At 41.2% G+C, this 22553-nt stretch overlaps 3 protein-coding genes across 3 annotated transcripts in view; 2 read left to right on the forward strand and 1 right to left on the reverse strand.

Moving 5' to 3' along the window:
• Nucleotides 1-4315: 4315 nt before the first annotated feature.
• aoc2 (amine oxidase copper containing 2) lies at nt 4316-8790 on the forward strand (the record flags this gene model as incomplete). Its single annotated transcript, XM_080043660.1, has 5 exons — nt 4316-5870; nt 6296-6414; nt 7147-7313; nt 7733-7865; nt 8506-8790. The coding sequence occupies 5 exons, from the start codon at nt 4316-4318 to the stop codon at nt 8788-8790; spliced, it is 2259 nt and encodes a 752-aa protein (XP_079899786.1).
• A 2603-nt stretch (nt 8791-11393) lies between these two features.
• Nucleotides 11394-20464, reverse strand: LOC307262654 (proteasome activator complex subunit 3-like). Its single transcript, XM_080043606.1, has 10 exons — nt 20319-20464; nt 18654-18686; nt 18418-18480; nt 16853-16966; nt 16058-16094; nt 13890-14005; nt 13648-13716; nt 12398-12520; nt 12190-12276; nt 11394-12041 (listed from the first exon to the last, which is right to left on the reverse strand). Exons 1-10 carry the CDS (start codon nt 20358-20360, stop codon nt 11961-11963), a joined length of 765 nt encoding a protein of 254 aa, XP_079899732.1. The 5' UTR covers nt 20361-20464; the 3' UTR covers nt 11394-11960.
• An 872-nt stretch (nt 20465-21336) lies between these two features.
• Nucleotides 21337-22553, forward strand: part of LOC307262322 (apoptosis regulator BAX-like) — a 4393-nt gene continuing 3176 nt past the window's right edge. Inside the window, exons 1-3 of the mRNA XM_080043159.1 lie at nt 21337-21616; nt 21812-21842; nt 22546-22553. The exon at nt 22546-22553 is cut by the window's right edge and continues 148 nt beyond it. Of these exons, the coding sequence (XP_079899285.1) occupies nt 21589-21616; nt 21812-21842; nt 22546-22553 (67 nt within the window). The 5' untranslated portion in view covers nt 21337-21588. The remainder of the gene's footprint in view (nt 21617-21811; nt 21843-22545) is intronic.

Consider the following 22553-nt stretch of genomic DNA (forward strand, 5'->3'; position numbering starts at 1 on the left):
GAGGCTCATTCCTTTCAGTACGTGTGAGGGAAGTGGAACTCATGCTTTAGCTCCTCTTGGAAAGAGTTGACACTGTACCAAACTATATACGCAAGTATAAAAGGACTATTGAGTGGATGGGACATATTGGGACATATAAACTATACAAACAGCATTCCCAGCATGAGGGATATCTCTGATGAGTCGACCAGCTGGAGCCGAGACTTTGTCTTGGAAAAAAAAAAAAAGCTGGAATGTATAGCGAGCACAGGGTCAATCTCAACAGCCAGTTATAAAACAGGAACAGACGCGTGCGTGTGTGTGTGTGTGTGTGTGTGTGTGTGTGTTCCTTCTGTTAAGGAGTGCTAGCCTGAATGTGTACATCTTGCACATACAAATGTGTACGTGCAAAATGTACATAAACATTTAGATGTACATACACATACAAATGTGTAAGTGCAAGATACAGGGGTCCAACTGAGTGTGTAACCAGTGTGTGTGTGTGTGTCCTGCTTGAGCAATGCACTTCTCCATCTTGCAGTCTTTAAACATTTCCAAATGTGTGTGTGTGTGTGTGTGTGTGTGTGTGTGTGTGTGTGTGTGTGTGTGTGCGTTGCAGAGAGAGTTAGCAGACCTCTACCTCCTTACAGCATTCTTTTAAATATTTACATTTATATTAACAGCCAACCAGGGAGGGTTGTTCTCCGGTCAGCTGCCATCACACAGGTCAATCAAAGAGGCCGAGCCCTGCCAAGTAAAGTTACACAACAAGGGGCTTTCAGTGGGAAAGAAAGTCAGGCACACACACTCCTGCCTTGTTCTGAACCTGCTCTGAACGCAAACAATGGAAGAAGTCTGCAATTTCACACTGTGTCTGAAAACCTTTGGAAAGATTCAAATGCAATGCAATGCAAAATTCCGCAGCTGCAAAAGAACGAGGTGGAACCAAAAGGACAAGCACATTATATATAAAAACTGGATCTAATAGTGACATCATGTTGACTTTTGGTGTGAAGAGAGGCAGTAAACAACAAGAGCATGCACAACACCAACACACACATAACGCTTTGATTTCTGTGATGATTGGACAGGAGATTGAATGGCGCTTGCAGAGAAATGCAGATGACAAAACACTCAAGACACAAGGATAGTAAGCATGACACCTTATTTGCAAAGACAACATAAAATAGGGATTGAATAGTGACCTCAAATTCACATGTGTCATAGGTAGGAAAAGTGCGTTCTTCACATACACTGAAGACAATGTGAGCCTCAACGCTGGCTCACATTATGCAACATGGTGTTGCACACATCGAAGGACCTAATTATCTATAAACTGTTTTTTCCTGTAGAAACCCTCCATGTTACTTTTCCAGTCATCTACTCCAACCATGGGCTAATGGGGCAAACTACAGTGGGTCCAGAGAGGTGTCCATTCTGGGGTTTTAGAATGGGAATTCTAATAAACACACACGGTCTTATGAACGATTAGCTAGGTATTAATCGCACAATCTTTGAATTAGATCTATGAATTATGGATGGAATTTTGGATGAGATAGATCTTTTTTTACCAGGCCTTAATTTCTTTTGTTTCAGGTCTTTTATGAAAAGTATGAATTGATAGGTTATCAATTATTTTTTACATTTCAAAATGACATTCAATTAAAGCTTCCTACAACAGGAAGACTGTGATTAAATGTGTGTATGTCACTGTCAATGTCAATTTGCTGTGTTTTACATACACATTCTAAATGCTTTAAATCCTGACCAACAATATTTCTTAAATATATTTATAGTCTGACTTTCAATGTTTGAATTCTTTCTATAGCTTCTTATTATGTTGTCTTACTGTGTCACTTTGGCCAAATTTCCACACAAAGGAATTAGTGTTTAATCTGATGTACAGTAAAGGGTATGTCAGAAAAAAAGTAAATGCATAGTAGTATGGAAAGGGGAATTGCGAGTTTTTTCTTATTATTCATAATAAAAAATTATTGATTGCTAATTGATTACGACATCTCTCCTCTTAATCCAAAGTGGCCTTACTCTGTGCCGAAACCTGTTTTTGAACTCTTGCATCAACATGTTGGAAGGAAGCTTACCAAATCAAAGACATCCGAATGTGGAAGTGAAAGCTGAGTACAAGTCTAATCTGAAAAAAAAAATCATTTCCCACCAGCAGGCAAACAGGAAGCACGGCCGGCTGAGAGCAGAGCAAAAACAACAACAGGGGTCCCGTCTGCAGTCTGCACGTCCACCTCAACTGATGTAGAAGGGGTCATTAAGGGAAGGGAAAGACAGAGATATACTCAAATATATATCTAAAAATAAGACATGCTGATTACTCAATACTATGAGGATGTTATGCGCAAGTCCCTTTTTCAAGGTTACACTTTTATCAGTCGCAGTAAAATCCCAGTGTTCCACCAATTGTTAAAGCCTATCTCACTGTCCTTCAACACGTCAATAATCATGTACACTGCCTGGCCAAACACAAGTCACAAACTCTTATTTAGCTTTGATTACGGCACGCATTCGCTTTTTTTATGCACATAAGATTGCTGACACTAGACCAGACCAACTGAAGAGACCCCAGATCATACTGTACACTGCCCACACAGGCTTGTACAGTAGGCACTAGGCATGATGGGAGCATCACTTCATCCGCCTCTCTTCATACCCTGGTGCACTCGGGAACAGGGTCAATCTGAACTCAGCAGACCACATAACCGGTTTCCATTGCTCCAGAGTCCAATCTTTATGCTCACTGGCAAATGGAAGCATTTTTTTCCTGATAAACCCTACTGATAAGTGGTTGTCTTAAAGTTGTATTTGAGTTACATTGTTGTAGCCGTAAATGTAAATGCAGGTGCTTCTGGGCTAGAGATTGTTTCATTATCAGCATGTATTTAAAGATGAAGTAAGCGATTTATTTATGTTAATAAAAGTGTTAAATCGCTATTTATTCATACAGTGATCACTTACATAATGTGCGCGTTTCATAAAGCCAATCTCTTAGTCAGCTGCTCTGCACGTAATCGGCAAATAAACTTATTGGAGGATCCCGACATTTTTATCCAATCACAAGAGAGAACGCTACAGACCGACACCGTCTCACTCATGGTCTCACTGCCGGTGCACGCCAGCGCAACAAATGGGTGAATGTTTATGCGCCTACAATGGCGGAGCAGGTAAAAATCCTTCCGAATGCCTGTTTTGATGGTTTTTATCATGTTTTATCACACTTATGGATCTGAGATGATGCTAGATAACTCGCTGCTTGAAGACCACAGTGCATTAATGTGGTGACGTGGGGACGAGCGAGGGGACTGCTAACTGCAGTAACTGACAGGAAGTTATAGCTAAAAGAACCATTCCGCTTACAGCACCTTTAATGCCAAAATGTATTGTTGATCAATCAACAACATTGTCGAGGAAATTCTATATTTCTGACATATCTGTAATAGAAGATTAATCTCACAGAGAATTTAATAATCTAATTACATTATACAATAAGACAAAACCTGCAGGGAGACAGCCCAGAAGGGACTGCCTCCTGACCAGTATTTTCAGAGACCATTTATGCCTCTAGAGGAGAGGGGTGTGTGTACAAACATTAACCTCAGGGTTACAGGATAACACAATTAATAGTTGGCCTTGTGTTTATATTGTAGTGAGGAACTAGATATCTTCAAAGGGACAGGTAAACCCAGTTATATTGCCCCCAATAAACATTCCATACACTACAGTTATCTAAGAATCTCTTGACTTCTTAACACATAAAGACTAGAGCAAGATTACAAGAGAGTAATTGTAGAAATACATTACTACAAATAATTCTGCCCTCACAAACACAATATGAACAAATTCTTCTGAATTAACCTTCAGAATAGTGCTTAATGACTATGAAAAGTTAAGTTGGTGTTAGAAGATGGGGTCTTTGGTTCAGGGTGAAATAGGACTGTTGAGATAATGGCTGTTAAAGATGGTTGTAGTTGAAATATACAGACGCAGACAAGGATAGGTCAAATCAACACCTACATCTACAATTTGGAACTTGTATTTACACTAGAATGAAAGAAGACTTGTTATGAAAGCAACAATGTGTTTTCCTGCAGTGTGTCACCTGAAAACACCATGTGTAAAATAGTCATGTTGGCCTGTGTGGCTGCACAGAGGCTGGATGAAACGTGGTGGGGTCCAATGCAGAGAGGGTGGGGAAAAGGAAGAACAGAGGGGCGCGCCTCTCTTTTCCAACATTTGTCAGAGAAGCTCGCTCCAGCTCAAAGCTCATTCCTTGTCCTCGCTTTATCCAAGAGAGGAGAGTCCGTGCGTAATGGTAGAACGGAGGATGAACCCTCTAGTGAAATGGGCGCTCATCCTCTTTGTCCTCGTGTCCATCATTCTCAACGTTGTCCTGATCTGCATCCAATCCGGCCGTGCGCCCAAATGCTCCGCTCAGCGCGTCCATCCGCTGCGGGGCAAACACAACGAGCGCAGCGGCGTCTTCGCTGACCTCACGCGGGAGGAGTACCTGCAGGTCCAGCGGTACATGGTCTCGCAGAAAGACTTGGACATATCCACCAAACAGAACACAAAGCCCTCGGAAAACTTCTTGTTTTTAATCGACCTGTCTTTGCCAAAGAAAGCGGACGCGTTGGCTTACTTGGACATGAGCGCCGCCAAACCAGTGAGAGAGGCGACGGTGGTGGTATTCTTCGGCTCGAGGGGCCACATCAAGGAGTACACAGTGGGGCCCCTTCCAAACCCAACATACTACAAAGCACGTGCGGAGCATCCTATCAATGCGCGCACGGTCACCGTCGGGGAATACACGCAGATTTTCCAGTTTTTAAAGGTGGAGGTCTTCTCCAAACTGGGGAAGCTCTTGAAGGAGAGCTTCCATGTGGGTCTGGGCAAGGACCTGAACCCTTTCGAGCAGATGCCTCGCGGAGTCCGATCCGGAGACAGAACGACCTGGATCTCTTTCTTCAGGGACGCTGCCGGCATGTACATCCAGCCGGTGGGCATCGAGGTGCAGCTCAACCACGAGAGCGTAAACTCGTCCGACTGGAGAGTGGAGCGACTGCTTTATAACGGCCAATACTTTCAAACCGCGGAGGAACTTAGAGAGAAATATGACGCGGGGTCTGTGGAGAAAATAGTTTACAAAGAGTCGCCCGACTACGGTTCACTGAAGCCCAAAACAAAGCCTCTGCAGGTGGGGCCGCAGCAGTTTTACGTGGAGGGGAAGCGATACAGCGTCAGCAACAACCACGTCCTGTACATGGACTGGAGCTTTGCCTTTGGGCTGAGCTCTCTCACGGGCATGAGGGTGTTCGATGTGCGCCACAAGGATGAGAGGATAGCCTACGAGCTGAGCGTGCAGGAGGCCATGTCGGTGTATGGCTCCCTCACTCCGGGGATGATGATGACCAAGTTTCTGGACTCGAGTATCGGGATAGGGCGCTTCGCACACGAGCTGGTCCGCGGCGTGGACTGCCCCTACGAGGCCACTTACATAGACACGTACCGCTACATAGACGTCGCAGCTCCTGTGAGGTTTAAGAATTCAATATGCGTCTTTGAGCACAACATGGGGCAGCCCTTGCGCAGACACTTCTCGGACTTTTTCCACAACAGTTACGGTGGAATGGTGAACAGCGCCTTGGTGTTCAGGACGATCACAGCCATAGGAAACTATGACTACATGTGGGATTTCATCTTCTACCAGAGTGGCTCGGTGGAGGCCAAGGTGCACGCCACCGGCTACATCTCCTCCTCCTATCTGGTGAAAGGGAATCGGAGATACGGACACCAGGTGGCGGAAAATGTGCTTGGCAACATTCACACCCACTTCATCAACTTCAAGGTCGACCTGGATGTGTTAGGTGAGTGGCAGCAGTCCTACATTTAAAGCGTTTTGTTTGTGCAGGTTGAGGGAAAAAGTGCTGGAGAATCATTGTCAAATAAAAAGAAATATTCACAAACGGAAGACCTGACGCACGCGCGCGCGCGCACACACACACACACACACACACACACACACACACACACACACACACACACACACACACACACACACACACACACACGTGTTTTCGTGTGTGTGTGTGTGTGTGTAGGACTATATTGGGTTTAAAATTAGGACATGCCTTTACCAAAAACAGAAAATGCATCAGTCTATAGGAAAAACATTGATTATCATGTGCATTTAGTAAGTGAAATATTTAGCCTGACATCAAACAGTTAAGTTGACTTGTTTTGACTTAAAAACTAAAACAGGAAACAAGTATTATTGTCATTTTCTCTGCAGGAGTGAAGAACGTTTTCCAGACCAAAGACATGCAATACGTCAATGTGTCACTGCCATGGATGCCTGATCACTACGCCATGGTTCCTGAGCTGGTGGAGAATCAACTCAAAACAGAACAGGTCTGCCTCCATTCTTCTTTAAGATATACACTGGCAATAGTTTTTATTCAACACATTTAAACAGGAGTAACTGGAATGACAGTGGAGTGACAGTGTGTAAGAAAGTTCATGAGCTGGATTCAAGCTTTTGTCAGTGTGGAGAAAGCATGAAGTGTTCTCTGCAAAGGCACCAGAAAGTCTCAGTCTAATATCTTTTAGACTGCATTGGTGTGGACAGTACTATTGGATTTGTTACAATTTATTAAAGTCATTTACATGAATTGCTTCCAAAATTATTCTAAAATACTATATCTTTAGCGCGCGCACACACACACACACACACACACACACACACACACACACACACACACACACACACACACACACACACACACACACACACACACACACACATAATATTTATTTTTCTTTAACTGATCCGCAGAGATCTTCTCCTCTCCAAATAAATTGACTTTATCCATTACGGTAAAGCACAATAACGCAGTTACATGTTTAAAAACAGGGATTATGATCCAAATGATGTACTGTACAGACGCAACACATTAATTGTGCTTATTAAAAATATGAACCCACTGAAGACGCTCTGACCAATCACTGTTCAGTACCTGGTACATACTTGTTTGGAACCTCAATGGAGTAGGTTCCAAAAAAGTAGGGACTTTTTAGTACTAAATGACTTTAGTGTTTTAGTAGTACATTGATGAGGAACTGTCTCTTACCGCACATCCATAGGAGGCCGCTCTGCGTTACGGCACCAAGACCCCTCGCTACCTCCACATCGCCAGCAACCAGACCAACCGCTGGGGCCAGCAGCGCTCCTACAGGCTGCAGGTGATCAGCTTCACTGGAGACCATCTCCCAGAGAGCCAGCCAGAGGAGAGGAGCATGTCATGGGCCAGGTGAGACTGCACGGCAAAGCAAAAACACTCAAGACGTCAATGACACCTGTGTAGCAGCTGATTTTAGTTAGTATCAGTAACTTACCTTACCACTGACAGCACATAGTATGATGGTCAGCACATTAGCCCCAAACACTCTATCTAGATCATCCTAACAGGTCCAGTAAAGGTAGCCTGAAAGTTGTCCTACAGTCAAACCAAGAAACGTCACACCTATGCCATCATGGTTTTGTGAGACTATATGCTGGGTGGACCGTGTACGTCTAAAAGGAGCTTGGGTATTGCGAAATCTTTCAACAGCAATGTTCTTGTCTAGTGGTGGGGTTTACACCCTCTATGAGCCACAATGCAGCCTGAGATCTTCAGGCATGCCTCTGCCTACCATCCAATGCTCTTATCTGTGCCTCTTCTGTCTCCAGGTATAAGGTAGCCATCACTAAGCACAAGGACTCAGAGCAGACCAGCTCCAGCCTGTACAGTCAGAACAACATCTGGACTCCAGCTGTGGACTTCAGCAAGTACATTGAAGACAACGAAAGCATCGAAGACGAGGTTTGTTGAGATGTAATCTGCATGTTAAACATTCTTTTAGTTTAATGTGTAAATTTGAATCTCTTTAAAACCAAAAATCAAGATGTTGGATAAAGCCAGAATTAAAATCTTTATTTCATTTCTTCAACATATTAATGTCCAAAGGTTTCACTGAACAGATTTTTGATAGTTTTTTTTAAAAATGTTATGATCAAAACAATATGTTGTCTTTAAAATGCATTTTCTGCATGTTTTTAAGAAAAAAATGCATCATAAATCAGACAATTAACAACATTAGAACACATCCTTCACTAATAACCTTCAGAATAGTTCTAACAGTGATTATGGAAAGTTTAGTTGATGTAAGTGCTTTAGAAGTTGAGATATTTTGTTCATAGTATTGAAAACATTTTTTTAAAGTTAGATAATGGCCATTAAAGATGTTTGCAAAGGAGATACTGAAGACGCAGACAGACGATGCTTAATCAAATAAACACCTAAATTACATTTTGGACCTATTTTGGAAATAAGACATGTAATGGAAGCAAAATAGAAAATATCTCAAAATTGACCAGTGATTGAAAAACACACAGATATTTTGCTTTAACTTGAAATGAGATAACTGAGCTGAAGGATATCTGCCTGACATGTGCCTGTGCAGGACCTGGTTGCCTGGGTGACCACCGGCTTCCTCCACATCCCCCACTCCGAGGACATCCCTAACACGGTCACAGTGGGGAACGGGGGCGGCGTGCTGCTGAGACCCCACAACTACTTTGACGAGGACCCGTCCATCCACTCTCCTGACTCTGTGCACATCGCCCCGGGCACAGAGGACAGCTGTGTCAACAACAGGATGGCCTGCATGGCTAAAGACACATGCAGCCCCGTGCTGGAACCCTTCACCTACCATGGTTTTGAGGGAGTCATGCGTTTTGATGATTAGGTCTGATTTGTTGAGCACTGATGAATACACAGAGGTTGGGCTTATTTACCAAAGCTTGTTTCAAGAATGTTTCAATGCAGTTTAGGGCAGGAAATGACTTGTGCTCCATGTGTTTTAAAAGCAGTGCCAGGCAATAGATTTGGTCTTTCTGGCTAAGGGCCAGATCGACCAAAGGATTGTGCTGCTTTTGTGGCAGCTAAACCTGGGCAAATGATAGAAAAAGATAACGTCCAATTCACAAAGCACAAGCAAAGGGTGAATTACACGCAAACTGCACTGCCAAGCACACAGCAGCTGGGTGCGCCTGTCCCATTTCCATGTGTGTAAATTAAGGAATATTAAAAAATTCAGCGCACAATTGCCCCCTTCCTTTTGAAAAAAAGCTTTCTACAAATACCAACTAATTCACAGAGACCAGCACTAATTGCCACAGGCAGTTATAGTGGTGCTATTTAAAACTGTTGTCTACCGTGTATAATCAAATCTGTGTGCAATTTCTCTCTCTCTCTCTCTTCAAAGCTCCTGAGCTTTAAATGAGCTTGTATCTTTGCAGATCATGAAGCTAACCGTGCGCGCAATCCATTCATTGTGGATCTGGCTCTAAGAATAAAGGGTGCAAGCACGGGGAAACAGCTAGCCTTGCATAAATACACAGACATGAGATTAGTATGGACCCTCCCATTTCGTTCTTGAAAATAAACACAATTCCCCTCATAAAGAAAAGGATATAGTGGACCAATAGAGTCTTTACGGGTGTATATGGCCAAACAAATATGCAGTCAATGAAAATCAACCTAATTTTTTTCAAAGTAATTAATCCTAGGACTGCCAGGCTCCTGGTTTAGCTGTTTGGTAGGTAATAACACATAGGTGCAATCAAATGGAAGGGAATTAATCTAGAAGTGTAAGGCATAATTTCAGTAAATCATTTCTAAAACCAAAGGAAAACAGAAAATCCAAACATGTCAAAGAATGTGCCACGTGCCACAGTACCTTGCCTGATGACAGCTTTCTGTACAAATTAGCCTCAACGCTGCTTACTACAATTAACTCACTAGTGCTTTCTCAATATTTCATCACTTTAAAAAATGAAAAACTTAATCAATGTTTACTATTTTTCTATATATTTCATATGTTCAACACATCCCATGAGGTCCATCTCTCAGTACATCTTCAAAGAGGCTTACAATTATATATTTCTTTATACTAAAAAAAGCTCAGTAATTTTCTAACACAGTAACAAACATTACTCAAACAAGAGGGAAATAGTGCATTTGTTCAGGACTATTTTCAGGAGCGGATGAATCTACATGTGGTGCTTTAGTGAATATCTGAGGCAGCAGGGCGATGTATGTGGGATTGAGCCAGAATGATCCAGTGTCTGTAATTCTATAATGATGACTAAACATGTCATCCAGTGCAACACTGTGGATGACTGATGTGTTTTTAATAGTTTTAGGAATAAAATGGCAATTAGATACCTCCGGCATTCAGACTGAATGTAAAATGATTTTATTAGAGGGAAATGTATGTATGTACTTTCTTTTATTCATAACACTATTCACTGCAAGTTTATATTTTTTATCAGTGATAATTGTTGCCTGGGATTCATCACTCTGTTTTTGATATTTGAAATAATCTTTGGATAAGTGATCAACGGTTTAAGATTTTTCAAGTGTAAAGACGTTCATCATTTCATTAAAGGAATAGTTCAGTATTTTCAAAGTGGGGTTGTATGGGGTACTTGGGCATAGTGTGTTACCTTATGGAGATGGGGGTCAGAGCAGTCACAAGGAGTTTGGGGGAGACGTCACTTTCTGCTGGTCCCTTCTGCAACAGTACAAGGCTTACATCTGCTACAGTTCTCCCACAAACTCCTCATAGTGACTGCACTGATCACCATCTCCATAAGGTAACACACTAATAACTATGTATTAAGTATCCCATAAAACTAGACTTCAAAAATAAACTATCCCTAGTAACTACTAATGAACTATCCCTTTAAGGTTTTCAAACACTCTTTGGCCTTAAGTGTAAATGCACTTAAATGGCATTGGGAATTTGGATTCTTTGCTCCACTCCGTTTCTTACTGAGCCACTGTGATATTAACTGTGATTGAAATACTGTAAACTGACATTGTACCGTCAGCTGTGTGAATGCACTGAAGAAGATTCAGTCCAAAGCAGGAGCATCCTGGAGGCTGTGACTACTGAACATCTGACTGACCACTCGCTCTTTTTGTATATTTTTTCTACCGTGCAACATTCTGAGGAATGTTGATGTTGCTTAAATAAATGTATTGAAGCTAAAGGGCTTCAGAAGTCTGCATTTGTTTCTATGCAAAAAGACAGACAGGCACACGCGTGCACACAGTTGAAATTTCCTCATTAATACAATGTAGTCTGTAGTAACTTGCAATCAAGCTAGTCCAATTTACAACATTTTTCCCCCGCCATGTAGGGCAACCAACAAAATGTGGAGAATACAAGTCAAGTCAGATAGAGAAATTGTATCGAAACCGAGAACTGCCATGCCTGTATATTTATTTTATATATATATACACCTTGTTGAAAGTATGCCATGAAGAATTAAGGCAGTTCAGAAGGCCAAAAGGAGGTCCAATCCTGTACAGGCAAGGTGTACCTAATAAAGTGGCCTGTGAGTGTTGATGTGTACACTATTTATAAAGCTCCTCTAACTCACTGTCACTCAGATAGCTGGTGTTTCCATATTGAACAGGGTGCACAAATCATCTTACAGTTTTATTTTTTCCAATAATAAAACACTTTTATTAAAAAATAAGTCGGTCCTATCCACTGAATGGCTGATCTTTAACATTTAAATGACATGTCTAGTCATGTACAGTGTGTGTACATCTGATACAACAGCAGCTTATCCTTCTCAAGTGTCCATGCATTATTTATTTATTTCATTTGAATTATTTTATGTTGAAGTTTTCAATAGTGAATAAAAAAACAGTTGTCCAAAGGCAGCATCTCATTTGAAAAGCCCCAAATCATCAGGCACTACATTACAAAAGCAAAGAATTATTGGTCAGAAATGTATGATCCCTAGCTAAGAGAATGAGTGTGTGTGTGTGTGTGTGTGTGTGTGTGTGTGTGTGTGTGTGTGTGTGTGTGTGTGTGTGTGTGTGTGTGTGTATGGGTTATCAGTAAAGAGCTGCAGAGTTGCAGTTTCTTGGTTTCTTGATCTTCTCGATGTTCTTCAGGATCATATCATGTAGGATGACCTGAAGGCAAAAGGCAGAAATGTTAAGATTAGTGTTTCATTATTTTCATTTGGGTGCATCCCTGGTTCTACTGGAGCCTTTGAGCCCATGTGACTGTAGTGTGTGTGTGTGTGTGTGTGTGTGTGTGTGTGTGTGTGCGTTCACTCACAAACTGGTTCCTGAGCTCGGACACAATGATCTTCAGACTGATGTACTGCTTCTCATCGATCTCTGTCACCGTCCGCCTGTAGTCCTCCTATACAGAAGGGAAAGCACATCGACACAGACAGCAAGTCAGATTATTCTGCAGTAAAACCAAACCTGTACTTGACTGTCTACGACACACACACACACACACACACACACACTGAACCCACCACATGAGGGTACTTTGCAATCTTGGAGACCAGCTTGGCTCTCATGATGTAATATCTGGAGATCTGGTCCAGGTAAGAGGCTGTCTCTGACTCCACGGCCCTCAGCTCTGCCAGCGTCTCTTCCTGTAGACAGACAAAGAAAGCTGATTTAGCATATGCGGTAACGGCTAAATAACATGTTAATGCAAACTCCTTTTAATAGCGTTCGTTTTTTAACGGGCGATAAACGTGTGACCCTTAGTTTGGGAAATCAGGAAGCCATGGAGCAGTGAGATTGTGTATGGCCAACCAGAAACTTCTCCTTGAGCATAAGTAGATACGTTATTTTAATTTACTGTGGAGTTACCGCCGGAGTGAGTCACCTCTGCACACGGTCGGGAGGTCATCCCTGCTGCATACACCATGACATGAGTGGCTACCTGGTTGATCCTGTGAGTAGCCTATGCTTGTCTAAAAGATTCAGCCATGCAAATATCCCAATAACTTGCTGACCAAGCACAGCACACTCTCTGACGGACTGGAGCCGACTTGTGTTAGTGAGACCACAGGAGAGCCTAACCATATATGGTACTGTGGATCAGACACAGTCACAACTGTCTCACTCTGACATAAGCCATGAAAAGGTGCATTTGCTTGATATGGGACCTTTGGGAAGTTCATTGGGTACAATTACATAAAGTTGTCTTTCTCATAGAGGTGTAAAAAAAAAGAAAACAGCATGGAAACCCCTATTTGTCATTAAGCTCTAATCACTACAGCACGAGTGCCCCCTAATACATGAGACTTTTATTTTGGAGTTTAACTTTTTAAAAGCTGAAAGTGAATTTTTAACAACTGTCCTCTTTATGTATTATGATGATTATCCCATAATATATTGCAGCTGCACACAGTTTGGTTGTCATCTCTTTTCGACCACCATTGTTTCCATGGCCAACAAATATATAATAATACACATCTGACTGCACACCACTCACTCAAACCTTATCTGAGTCAAAGCTGTAGAGGTCAATGCTGCCCCCCAGTGACAAACACTGGGACTGCACATTCTGCCTCCATTCATCAAAACATTTCAAGAAAAAATTGAGTAGATACTATTGACAATCAAGACCTGTGGTAATGTGCCGACTGGTAAAAAAATATATATATATATATATATTTGTTTTTAATTAGAATAACATATTAGATGTTGCTATTGCAGAGGGATGAACAATGTAAGAGTGTGAATGATGAAGCCTTGGGAGAGGACTGACCTGTATGGACACTCCAAAGTTGTTTCCATCTTCTATTCTGGGGATGAGCAGCTGGACCCACATCTTCACCTGACACAGTGGACAGACAATGGGAATGTCAACATCTTCTCAGTGCAAATGACAACTGGCTAAACATTGTGCCATTTTAGTACGTTTGCCTTAATTCATATGCATTATCAGGCATTATCCCCATTATCACCTGAAGTGACAATGAGTGTGTCTGTGTGTGCGTGGACACTTACTGTGTTACACTTGTCCACCAGCGTCCTGATCTCTGGTTTGACTCGTTCTATCAGGTCCACCAGCTTGGCGTTACATTTCATCATCCCCTCTGGCATCACCAGTGTTTCAGTTCCCCCTGGAACCACACACACAGCAGAGAGTCATGTACAATGCAACACCATTACCTAGGACCTACTGGCTCACCGTGGTCTGTCAAAGCTCAACACGCATTTACTGGATCATTTCAAGCAGGTGTTACAGTTGAGGACAGACAAGTAGACACAAAAGCTCCACTCATAATCATTGATGGATTCCCAGTACCCTTCTCCTCCAAAGTCAAGAGCCTCGGCGTCATCCTGGACAACACCCTCTCATTCGCACCCCATATTCAAAACATCACCCGGACTGCATTCTTCCACCTCCGCAACATCGCCAGACTCCGCCCATCACTGACCCAATCCAGCACTGAAATCCTGGGGCCTATCCGAAAACTTTTTTTTGCATAGGAAATTTCCTTTCCTATCGAGATGAACCGGAAGTACTCGGCGGATAGGTGATCCGAATTCTCCAAATGCTTAGGAAAGGCATAGGAAAGGAGCCTCGATTCATCCTTTAACCCTCCTTTAGCATAGGTTACTCCTGACCAACCTATGCTAAAGGAAAGGAGATAGTGGTATCCCATAATCCTTTACGGCGGCAAGATTTAAAGCAACAGGCCACCGCCGGAGTTTACCGACTCTACACGGATACGAACGAGAGGTAAAACAGAAGAGAGGAGAGGAGAAGAGAGAAAGATTTAACTCGGCTAAAACAAAATACCCCCTCCCCCCCACACACACACACACACACACACACACACAGGCTAAAGATAATAAAGAACTCATAAAAGACCAACATCATAATAGTTATTTTCGTAACACATAATTAACACCATAATAAAATAAAATACCAACTTCACATTTAATGAAGTTACTGGGGGCAGTTCATTTCAACATCAACACAAGTGTAGCCTCTTTTTATTCCACATGTGAATTGGGATATATGGGAGTGATTCTCACTCTGTTGGCGACAACCTGATTAAAATCAATATGAAAAGAACGCATGGATCAAACCAGCGCTTGTTGTGGTCAATTTTCGGAGAATAGGCTAGTGTAGTTTCACGCTAGTGACTCACGTCAGCAATACTCGCCGTCGCGCAATGACGTCGGTTAGGAAAAGTGGAGTCGAATTCATTTGAAACAGCGCTGTCCTTTCCTATGTTCGATAGGAAGCACCTTTCATCTCTCCTTAACCCCGATGACGTTTAGGGGTTAAGGCATAGGAAAGGAGGCTTATAGGTTAGGAGATTGGACTTTTCGGATAGGCCCCTGGTTCACTCATTTGTCACATCACGCATAGACTACTGCAACGCCCTCCTCTCCGGACTCCCCAACAAACTCATCAACAGACTGCAGATCATTCAGAACTCAGCCGCCCGGATCATCACCCGCACCAAATCATCTGACCATATCACCCCTGTCCTCATCCAACTTCATTGGCTCCCAGTACCCTACCGCATCCAATACAAAACCCTCCTCCTCACCTACAAAGCTCTCCATAACCTTGCCCCCAATTACCTCTGCGACCTCCTCCAAGAATACACTCCCTCCCGCTCCCTTCGCTCATCCTCTGCAGGACTACTATCCATCCCCACATCACGCCTCAGCACAATGGGTGCCCGGTCATTCAGTTATTCAGCACCCAGGCTCTGGAACTCCCTCCCCCCACACATAAAACAGTCAGACACCATTACAACCTTCAAGTCACAACTCAAAACTCACCTCTTCAAACTCGCACACAAAGTACAACTGGTCACTGTCTTGTTTGTTTGTTGGTTTTGTTGTTTTTTTTTCCCCACAATGTCTTGTTTTTAATGATTTTATGATGATTTTCTTTTAATGCTTTGTAAGGTGACCTTGGGTGTCCTGAAAGGCGCCAATAAATTAAATGTATTATTATTATTATTAAAAGCATTTCAATGAGCTGTCCTTAGTCTAGAGCCTGACATTATGACGATGAGATGATATGAAATGAAAGAGAAATAGATTTTTCTTTGCATAAAATAAATACAAAATGAGTTTATTAATAACCCTACGTAAAAAGAATGGTTTGAAATCTCAGTTTGTATTTATACCATGCCAGCTCTCACCTGTGACTCCATCTTCTTGTTTTCTCTTCTTGTTGTTCTGCAGCACAAACAAGAGGCAGATTTCATTTGACAACTGAATGGCAGTAATACATTCAGTTATTCATCCAAATGGTCCTTTTACAAGGCACAGCCATAGTGATGAGCTGGGGTACTTGTGATACAGAGATTAAATAAAATGTTCCAAGTCTGCGTAGAAAAGGCTGCAGCAGAGATATCCTGATATTTTGTACAAAGTAAGGAGCAAGCTGCAAAAAGAACAACATTTCCCACAACGCAGTGTGGTCAAAAGGTGATCAGGAAATGGGACATTTATTTGTAATTTATTTTTTAAGTTTACATTCCAGTGCCATGTCCTTGTTCTAGAAGTTGTTCACAATGACATCCTTTAACTGTGTCAAAACACCATCAACATGTGTGTGTGTGTGTGTGTGTGTGTGTGTTTACTATTAGCATTAGCTGTCTGCTGTCTACATCAATCTTTCATATATACAGTCTATGGTTGGACCTGTAAACACATGAGTTTGAATAATGTAGGTCACATGATAACAACTGAAGCATCTCCATGACAACTGAGCAACTACTACCATCCCCTGAAGAAGGCCATGAGATGTGGCTTGAGGTCCCTTTTTGTTGACAATTATTTATCCTCTTGTGTTCCTCATGGACAAAAGCTTGTCAAATGAAAATATCCATCCGTTTTTATTCAGGAGAACAACCCAGCAGTTAGACCCTCCCTATCAACAACAGGGAGCCCTAATCCATGGCAAACAGCTGGCCTTTGAGGTGAATGCTAACCTGGTAGAATGTGCTGTAGCCGTCATGGTTGTTAGTGAAGAGGATAGGCTCCGGGATCTTGACCTGGATCTCTGAATGGATTTCCTTCAGGTCGACCACGTTTAGAATGGGCTCCTGGTGGAGGAAGGGATACGTGGAAAAGCTTGAACAGGGTGGAACTAAAACAACGCTGACTGAATGATGCCATTATTTTTCTTCACAGTTGTAAAGCATTAACAACCGACTTGGTTTGTCCTGTTAAGAGAAGCAGCTTTTGTCATTTTATGTCTTATTTGACATGGGATTTTGATAGAGTATTTATTTCTATTATTATTCATTCAAAACAGGTAAAAATAAATTGCTTTAAGAACACATGTACATTTGATGCATTTTTGTATATGTTTTGCTCTTGTGGTTTCCTTCAGCCTCATGTAACAATTCACATAACACAATCAACAATACAAATAGTAATCATGATAATAACGTTCAAGATACAATTCCCCGTGGTATCAGATGCAGTATCAGTATTAGCAGCTATCCAAGTCTTGGTATTTGAATGGGAACTGAAAACAAAGTGCATCTCCACCAGTTACAACTAGGGATGCACCGAATATTCGGCCACCGAAAAAGTTCGGCCGAAAATGGCAAAATAAGTCATTTTCGGTTTCGGCCCGAAACAGTTAAAAAGCCGAACAACATTACCGAAAATTGGCAAACTAAATGACACTAAGGAAATATGTTTTTAAAAGAGCTGCGCGCTTGTACACCAGGAAATGGCAGTAAAGAGAGACGTAACCGTGTATGCGAGTCCACACGTCTCTAACTTTATGCTTTATGCAGCATAAAGTTAAAACGCTCGTCCAAGACTGATGTTTGATCACCATAGAAACACAAAAGCAGCGATTCACCCGGTGCAACTCTGTGACAGTGTGACAGTTGGTAACGGTGTCATTCACAGTGACACCTCGCCGGTGAGGGCCACTGCGCAAAAAAAAACTTTAGTTTGACAGCTAAAATGATAACCGGAGATATCCTGTCCGTTAGCGCTGTTGGGGGAAAAGGCTCCTACGGTCTGATTGCATTTCTCGAGCCTGAATACACAGCCATGCCGGCAAACTGACAGCGCGACTAAATATATGTCCAGCAAGCCGCCTCCCCCCGTTAGTTTCAGTTTACAGACGAAAAAGTTACAATCACCTCCTAAGCATGGACATCGTTTAAAGCCTCTCATTGTTATGATCAGGGCTTTGATGCAAATTCTGAAGTCTGGACATTACGGTGGGAGCTGTGGTGCAGTTTTTTTTAGAGCAACTCAACCTGCACTGCACAGCAAAAAATTAAGAAGTCGATCTTTTTGTAGATTCATCCTCATATAGGCTAAGGCTAGTTGTAGGCTATGTTTGAGGAGAACATTTGGGAGTTCATGTATGCAATGTTGAAATAATTGACTAAATAATAAACAAAACTGCAAAAGCCTCTTTCGGTATTCGGTAACTGTTTAATTTTATTCGGTTTCGGTTTCGGCCAAGAATTTTCATTTCGGTGCATCCCTAGTTACAACAGACTTTCACTCAGGCCACACTCACCCTCAGAAAATCATCCAACTCCAGAAGCTTTTGAGGGAAAAAGCTGGCGACCAGGTGCTCTGCCTGCAGCAGCAAACAGAGAAGGTTATTGGGATTAAAAACAGTGGAATGAACCGATGCTAACAATGCTAACGTGAAACTCAACCAGAAGGCATGTCAAAAAAAATAAAAGAGAAATCAAATCAAAATAGAATAAGTGGTTGTTGGTGTGTAGCTGTATCGTGTACAACACTCACTTCACTGGTGATCCGCTCTCTGAACTTCTCCACCTGTGGACAGATTGACGGACATTAGAACTCCTCGCACATCCAGTCACTATCCACACACGTATGTAGGGTTGGAATCCTACACCATTTGAATCTCACAATGATAGATTATTTGTAACAAGTGACAAGGATACAACTTCATGTGCTGTATGATACACAGAACAGGGATGAGGAGGAAAAGATTTGATCACAATAAAAAACAATCACAATATGTTGATTCTGGTCAATTATTACCATGAGTTACATTCCATTTTTTAATGGAGGTAATATATCCTCACACCGGTGACCTCAAACACTTTCATTATTGTGTTAATTTCCTGATTTATTTTGAATTGATTCCAATGCATCTTCATCTTTCCAATCATTCCTAAACCTGTCACCGTGGCTGAAGGCTGTGTGCTTGACCATTGAACCAGTATGTTTTAGAGCCACTTTAAGGGTTTCCAGAATTTTGATGAATATTGGGATAATATCGCAATTATTTGGCTAGTACAATCTCAGGACATGACATTTTCTTCATATAATCCAAATGGGACAACTACTAATAATTGTTTTCATTAAGCGCATTTTTCTTTAATCAATCCATTAATCATGTGGCCAATGAAACGCAAGGAATCCCAACAGAATGAGCAAAGTGTTCTTCCATAGAAAAGGCCAACCAACAGACCAAAAGGCTGACAATCTAAAGTTAATGGAACTGTCACTGTTGTTTGTAAATGACGTAAATGATTGCTTAAACTGGGAAATGTGGTTGAAAGCTCCAGAGAAAAAGATGAATTTTGAATTGAGATTGTCTTCCCATCTTTATACTTCTAAAGCACATTACATTGTCTTGTGTCTGAATTGTGCTATATAAATAAACTTGCCTTGCCTAAAGGTGACTCAAAAAAGAAAGAAAAAAAGCCTAACAAATTTGTGAATGAAGCAAAAAAATCATGCTGCAGAAAGACACAACAAACACCTTTGCAAAACCATAAACAATGAGGAGAAAGCTTGTTGTCAAAATCACCCCATGATCCGCTATCTGTACGTGTGTCCTGAAACATTTAATTAAATCAGTCTTAATACAAAGCCTAGGCTCTGTAAACGGGCATGTTGCTAGCTGCGTTACCCCTTTGTTTACATACCAGTTTACAGAGCCTAGGCTGAGTATTTACACTAGAAGCGCACGCACACAGTACAGGTAGCACTAGCAGATCGCGAGGAGATATTCAATGATTTTGACAACAAGCCTTCTCCAGAATCGCTGACTCCACCTTTGATTCCTTTGCTGTGGAGGGAAACTCGTGGTAGAGGAAAACAATTCAAATGGCCTACTGTAAACTTTTTTTTAGCAGCACGTGAGACCATTTCAAACCGACACCGGTTCACATGAATAAACTGAATTGTAACATAGCCTGGTATAGGCCACTAGAGGTTTGAGAATAATTATTTGTGTTTTTGAGTTGAAATAACTTCAATAACGTTAAAGGATAGGATAAAATAAAAAGAGCGAACTAGCTTGCGTGAGTTGCAGCAGGCTACAGAGATAAAAAATGAAGGTCTGACAAAACACAACATGACTTCGGTGCTATCTTAGGTATATGCGCAGTAACTTTAGCTTGTTCATCATTGAGGAGGGGCTCACAGACTCACCTTGCCTTTCAGCTCGCTGTCTACCTTCAAGAGGGATGACATGTTGCTCAGTTAAATGTCCGAAGCTGCTCCTGTATCCAGCAGCGATAAAGACTCTTCTCCACTTCACAAATGCTACGCTCAAACCACTATGGACACGAGGCGGAACTGACTTGTCCACCATCCAGTGACGTCATGAGAAAGCGACACACCATTTTTAGAAGTTTTTTTTATGTTTTATTATTGACAATTTTTTATCGAAATAAAATAACCGCCCACGTTATGTTTTTCAAAAAAATCTTCATCAAAATATGTGTTTACATATTATTAAATAATGTGTTAAACTAGTTTACATAGGCCTAGTAAAAGGTGGAGTCAGTGATTCTGGATTCAAGGTTTGTTGTCAAAATCACTTTTTGTCAAAATCAATGAATATTTCTTTAGAAAAATCAATAAATAAAGGAATAAAAAACAGCTAGGTAGTCTATACTCTTTAAGGGATAAGGTCCTTTACTAAGTAAAAAAAATTGCAAATGGAGCAATATTTTGCTCCATATATTTCAGAGATAAAACCAATAAGAAAGCTATTTGAGAAAATGATGGACATTTTGATTTCATGAATCAAGCATCATTAAGCATTATCAAAATTACATTTATAAAATATATAGGCCCATGTTTTAAATTATCCGTATGATTGACCATAATGACGTGCTTAGAATTCATCAGAACGATATTTTGTTTTTCATTGACAAGTTTAAAAGTTAAGCTCCTTCACTTCTGGTGCAAAAGGAAACTTGAAGAATTTTGATCTCAGACTCTCCGGTTCTTTTTTTGAGGATAATTGTAGCATTGAATTTCTGTTTGATAGGCTAATAAAGGATATAATTGTTTAACAAAGATTTGTAGGGATCATGGGGAGTTGCCTTAAGCTAATAAATAGCCTATTGGATAACGTGACCATACACATGTTTCTACACGGATGTATTTTTAGTGTGTACAGTTGATTAGCGCCGCCCATTATAACCCTATAACTCTCAGATCAACTCCACTCTTTATGCCACTTGGCCGGCTTAATCGATCCACAGAGTAGTGCTCACATTCAATTAAACTGGGGCAGACTGTAGGCATATAAATATTTACTTTGACATTGTTTTTCGTCGCCCTGTGAAGTTTTAGGTGCAGGCCTAGTTTTTTTCAGACAGTGTTGGAGGGCAGGCGGAGTTTCCTCGAGAAGTTATTAGGCTAATTTATTTTCTTAAGTTATTGGCTCGACCGTTGGATATTTCAAACCATGGCTTGTGAAGGAAACGGCATGTCAGGTGAGCTTTATAAACCTTAAAACGAATAGCCGTATTGAAGTAATAGCCTACTAAAGTATGATAAAATAAGTTGACGTTCGACTGTATCAAGTTAACACTGTAGCCATTTTGATGGTCAGAGCTCATAACGCAATAACTTTGTAACGCCTTATAACTAGGCTATATTAGACACTAATGTTGCTTTTATTCCCCCAGATGAAAGGATAGGCGAGGCCCTCATCAAAGAGTAAGTTCAAGTTAAATTCATACATTTTCGCCATGCGCCATGCTATGCCTGTCATATGTCCGTTATGTAAAGCAAAACCACTTTCAATTTCGTTTTACAGTAACTGCTCTGAGTGACCACCTTACAGTAAATCACATGTCTGAATCATGTTGTACTTTACCCTGACTGACTCATTAACGTGACTGTTTGTGTGGTTGATAGGGACGACCGAAATAAAGTAATTGGCCGAAACTGAAAGTAAATAAACACTTGGCCGAATACAGAATGCGTTTTTTCGTAGGTTTTCATTTATTTTGATTTTTTTTTAACCAATGCAAAAATTAAATAGTCTAAATGTGCTTTTAAGTTTTTATGTTGCTTTCCAAAGAAAAAACTACAAAACTACAATGTATATCAATATATATTTCTTTTAGCAGACATTATCATCAACACAGTACATATAACTTCACATAAATACTTTCAGTATTTAGCCAAGAAGTTCTCGCAGCGGCCATATTTCTATGAAGTGAGGCTTCTGGGTACTCAGATTAGTTTCCACACAACTGAACAAACTCATTCAAAGTCTGTTTGTAAAATGACTCCATTTACGTATCATCCAAAAAATATTTAGTCCTGAGGTTTCTTCCACTTAACCCCCAATCCTGTCTGAATTGACAGTCTATTCAGAGAGGGTGACTTGACATAAGGTGCTGTTCTGTTCCAGGGTCATAG

This window comes from Ammodytes marinus, assembly GCF_949987685.1.
Source record: "Ammodytes marinus genome assembly, chromosome: 16".
Lineage (NCBI taxonomy): Eukaryota > Metazoa > Chordata > Actinopteri > Uranoscopiformes > Ammodytidae > Ammodytes > Ammodytes marinus.

Excerpts from the sequence above, each read along its gene's own strand:
- LOC307262654 (XM_080043606.1), bottom strand. The coding sequence starts at position 20,360 with ATGTCATCCCTCTTGAAGGTAGACAGCGAGCTGAAAGGCAAG. Across the intron at positions 18,687-20,318 it reads ACAGCGAGCTGAAAGGCAAG|GTGGAGAAGTTCAGAGAGCG; the intron begins GTGAGTCTGTGA and ends ATCTGTCCACAG. Across the intron at positions 13,717-13,889 it reads TGGTGGACAAGTGTAACACA|GTGAAGATGTGGGTCCAGCT; the intron begins GTAAGTGTCCAC and ends CCACTGTGTCAG.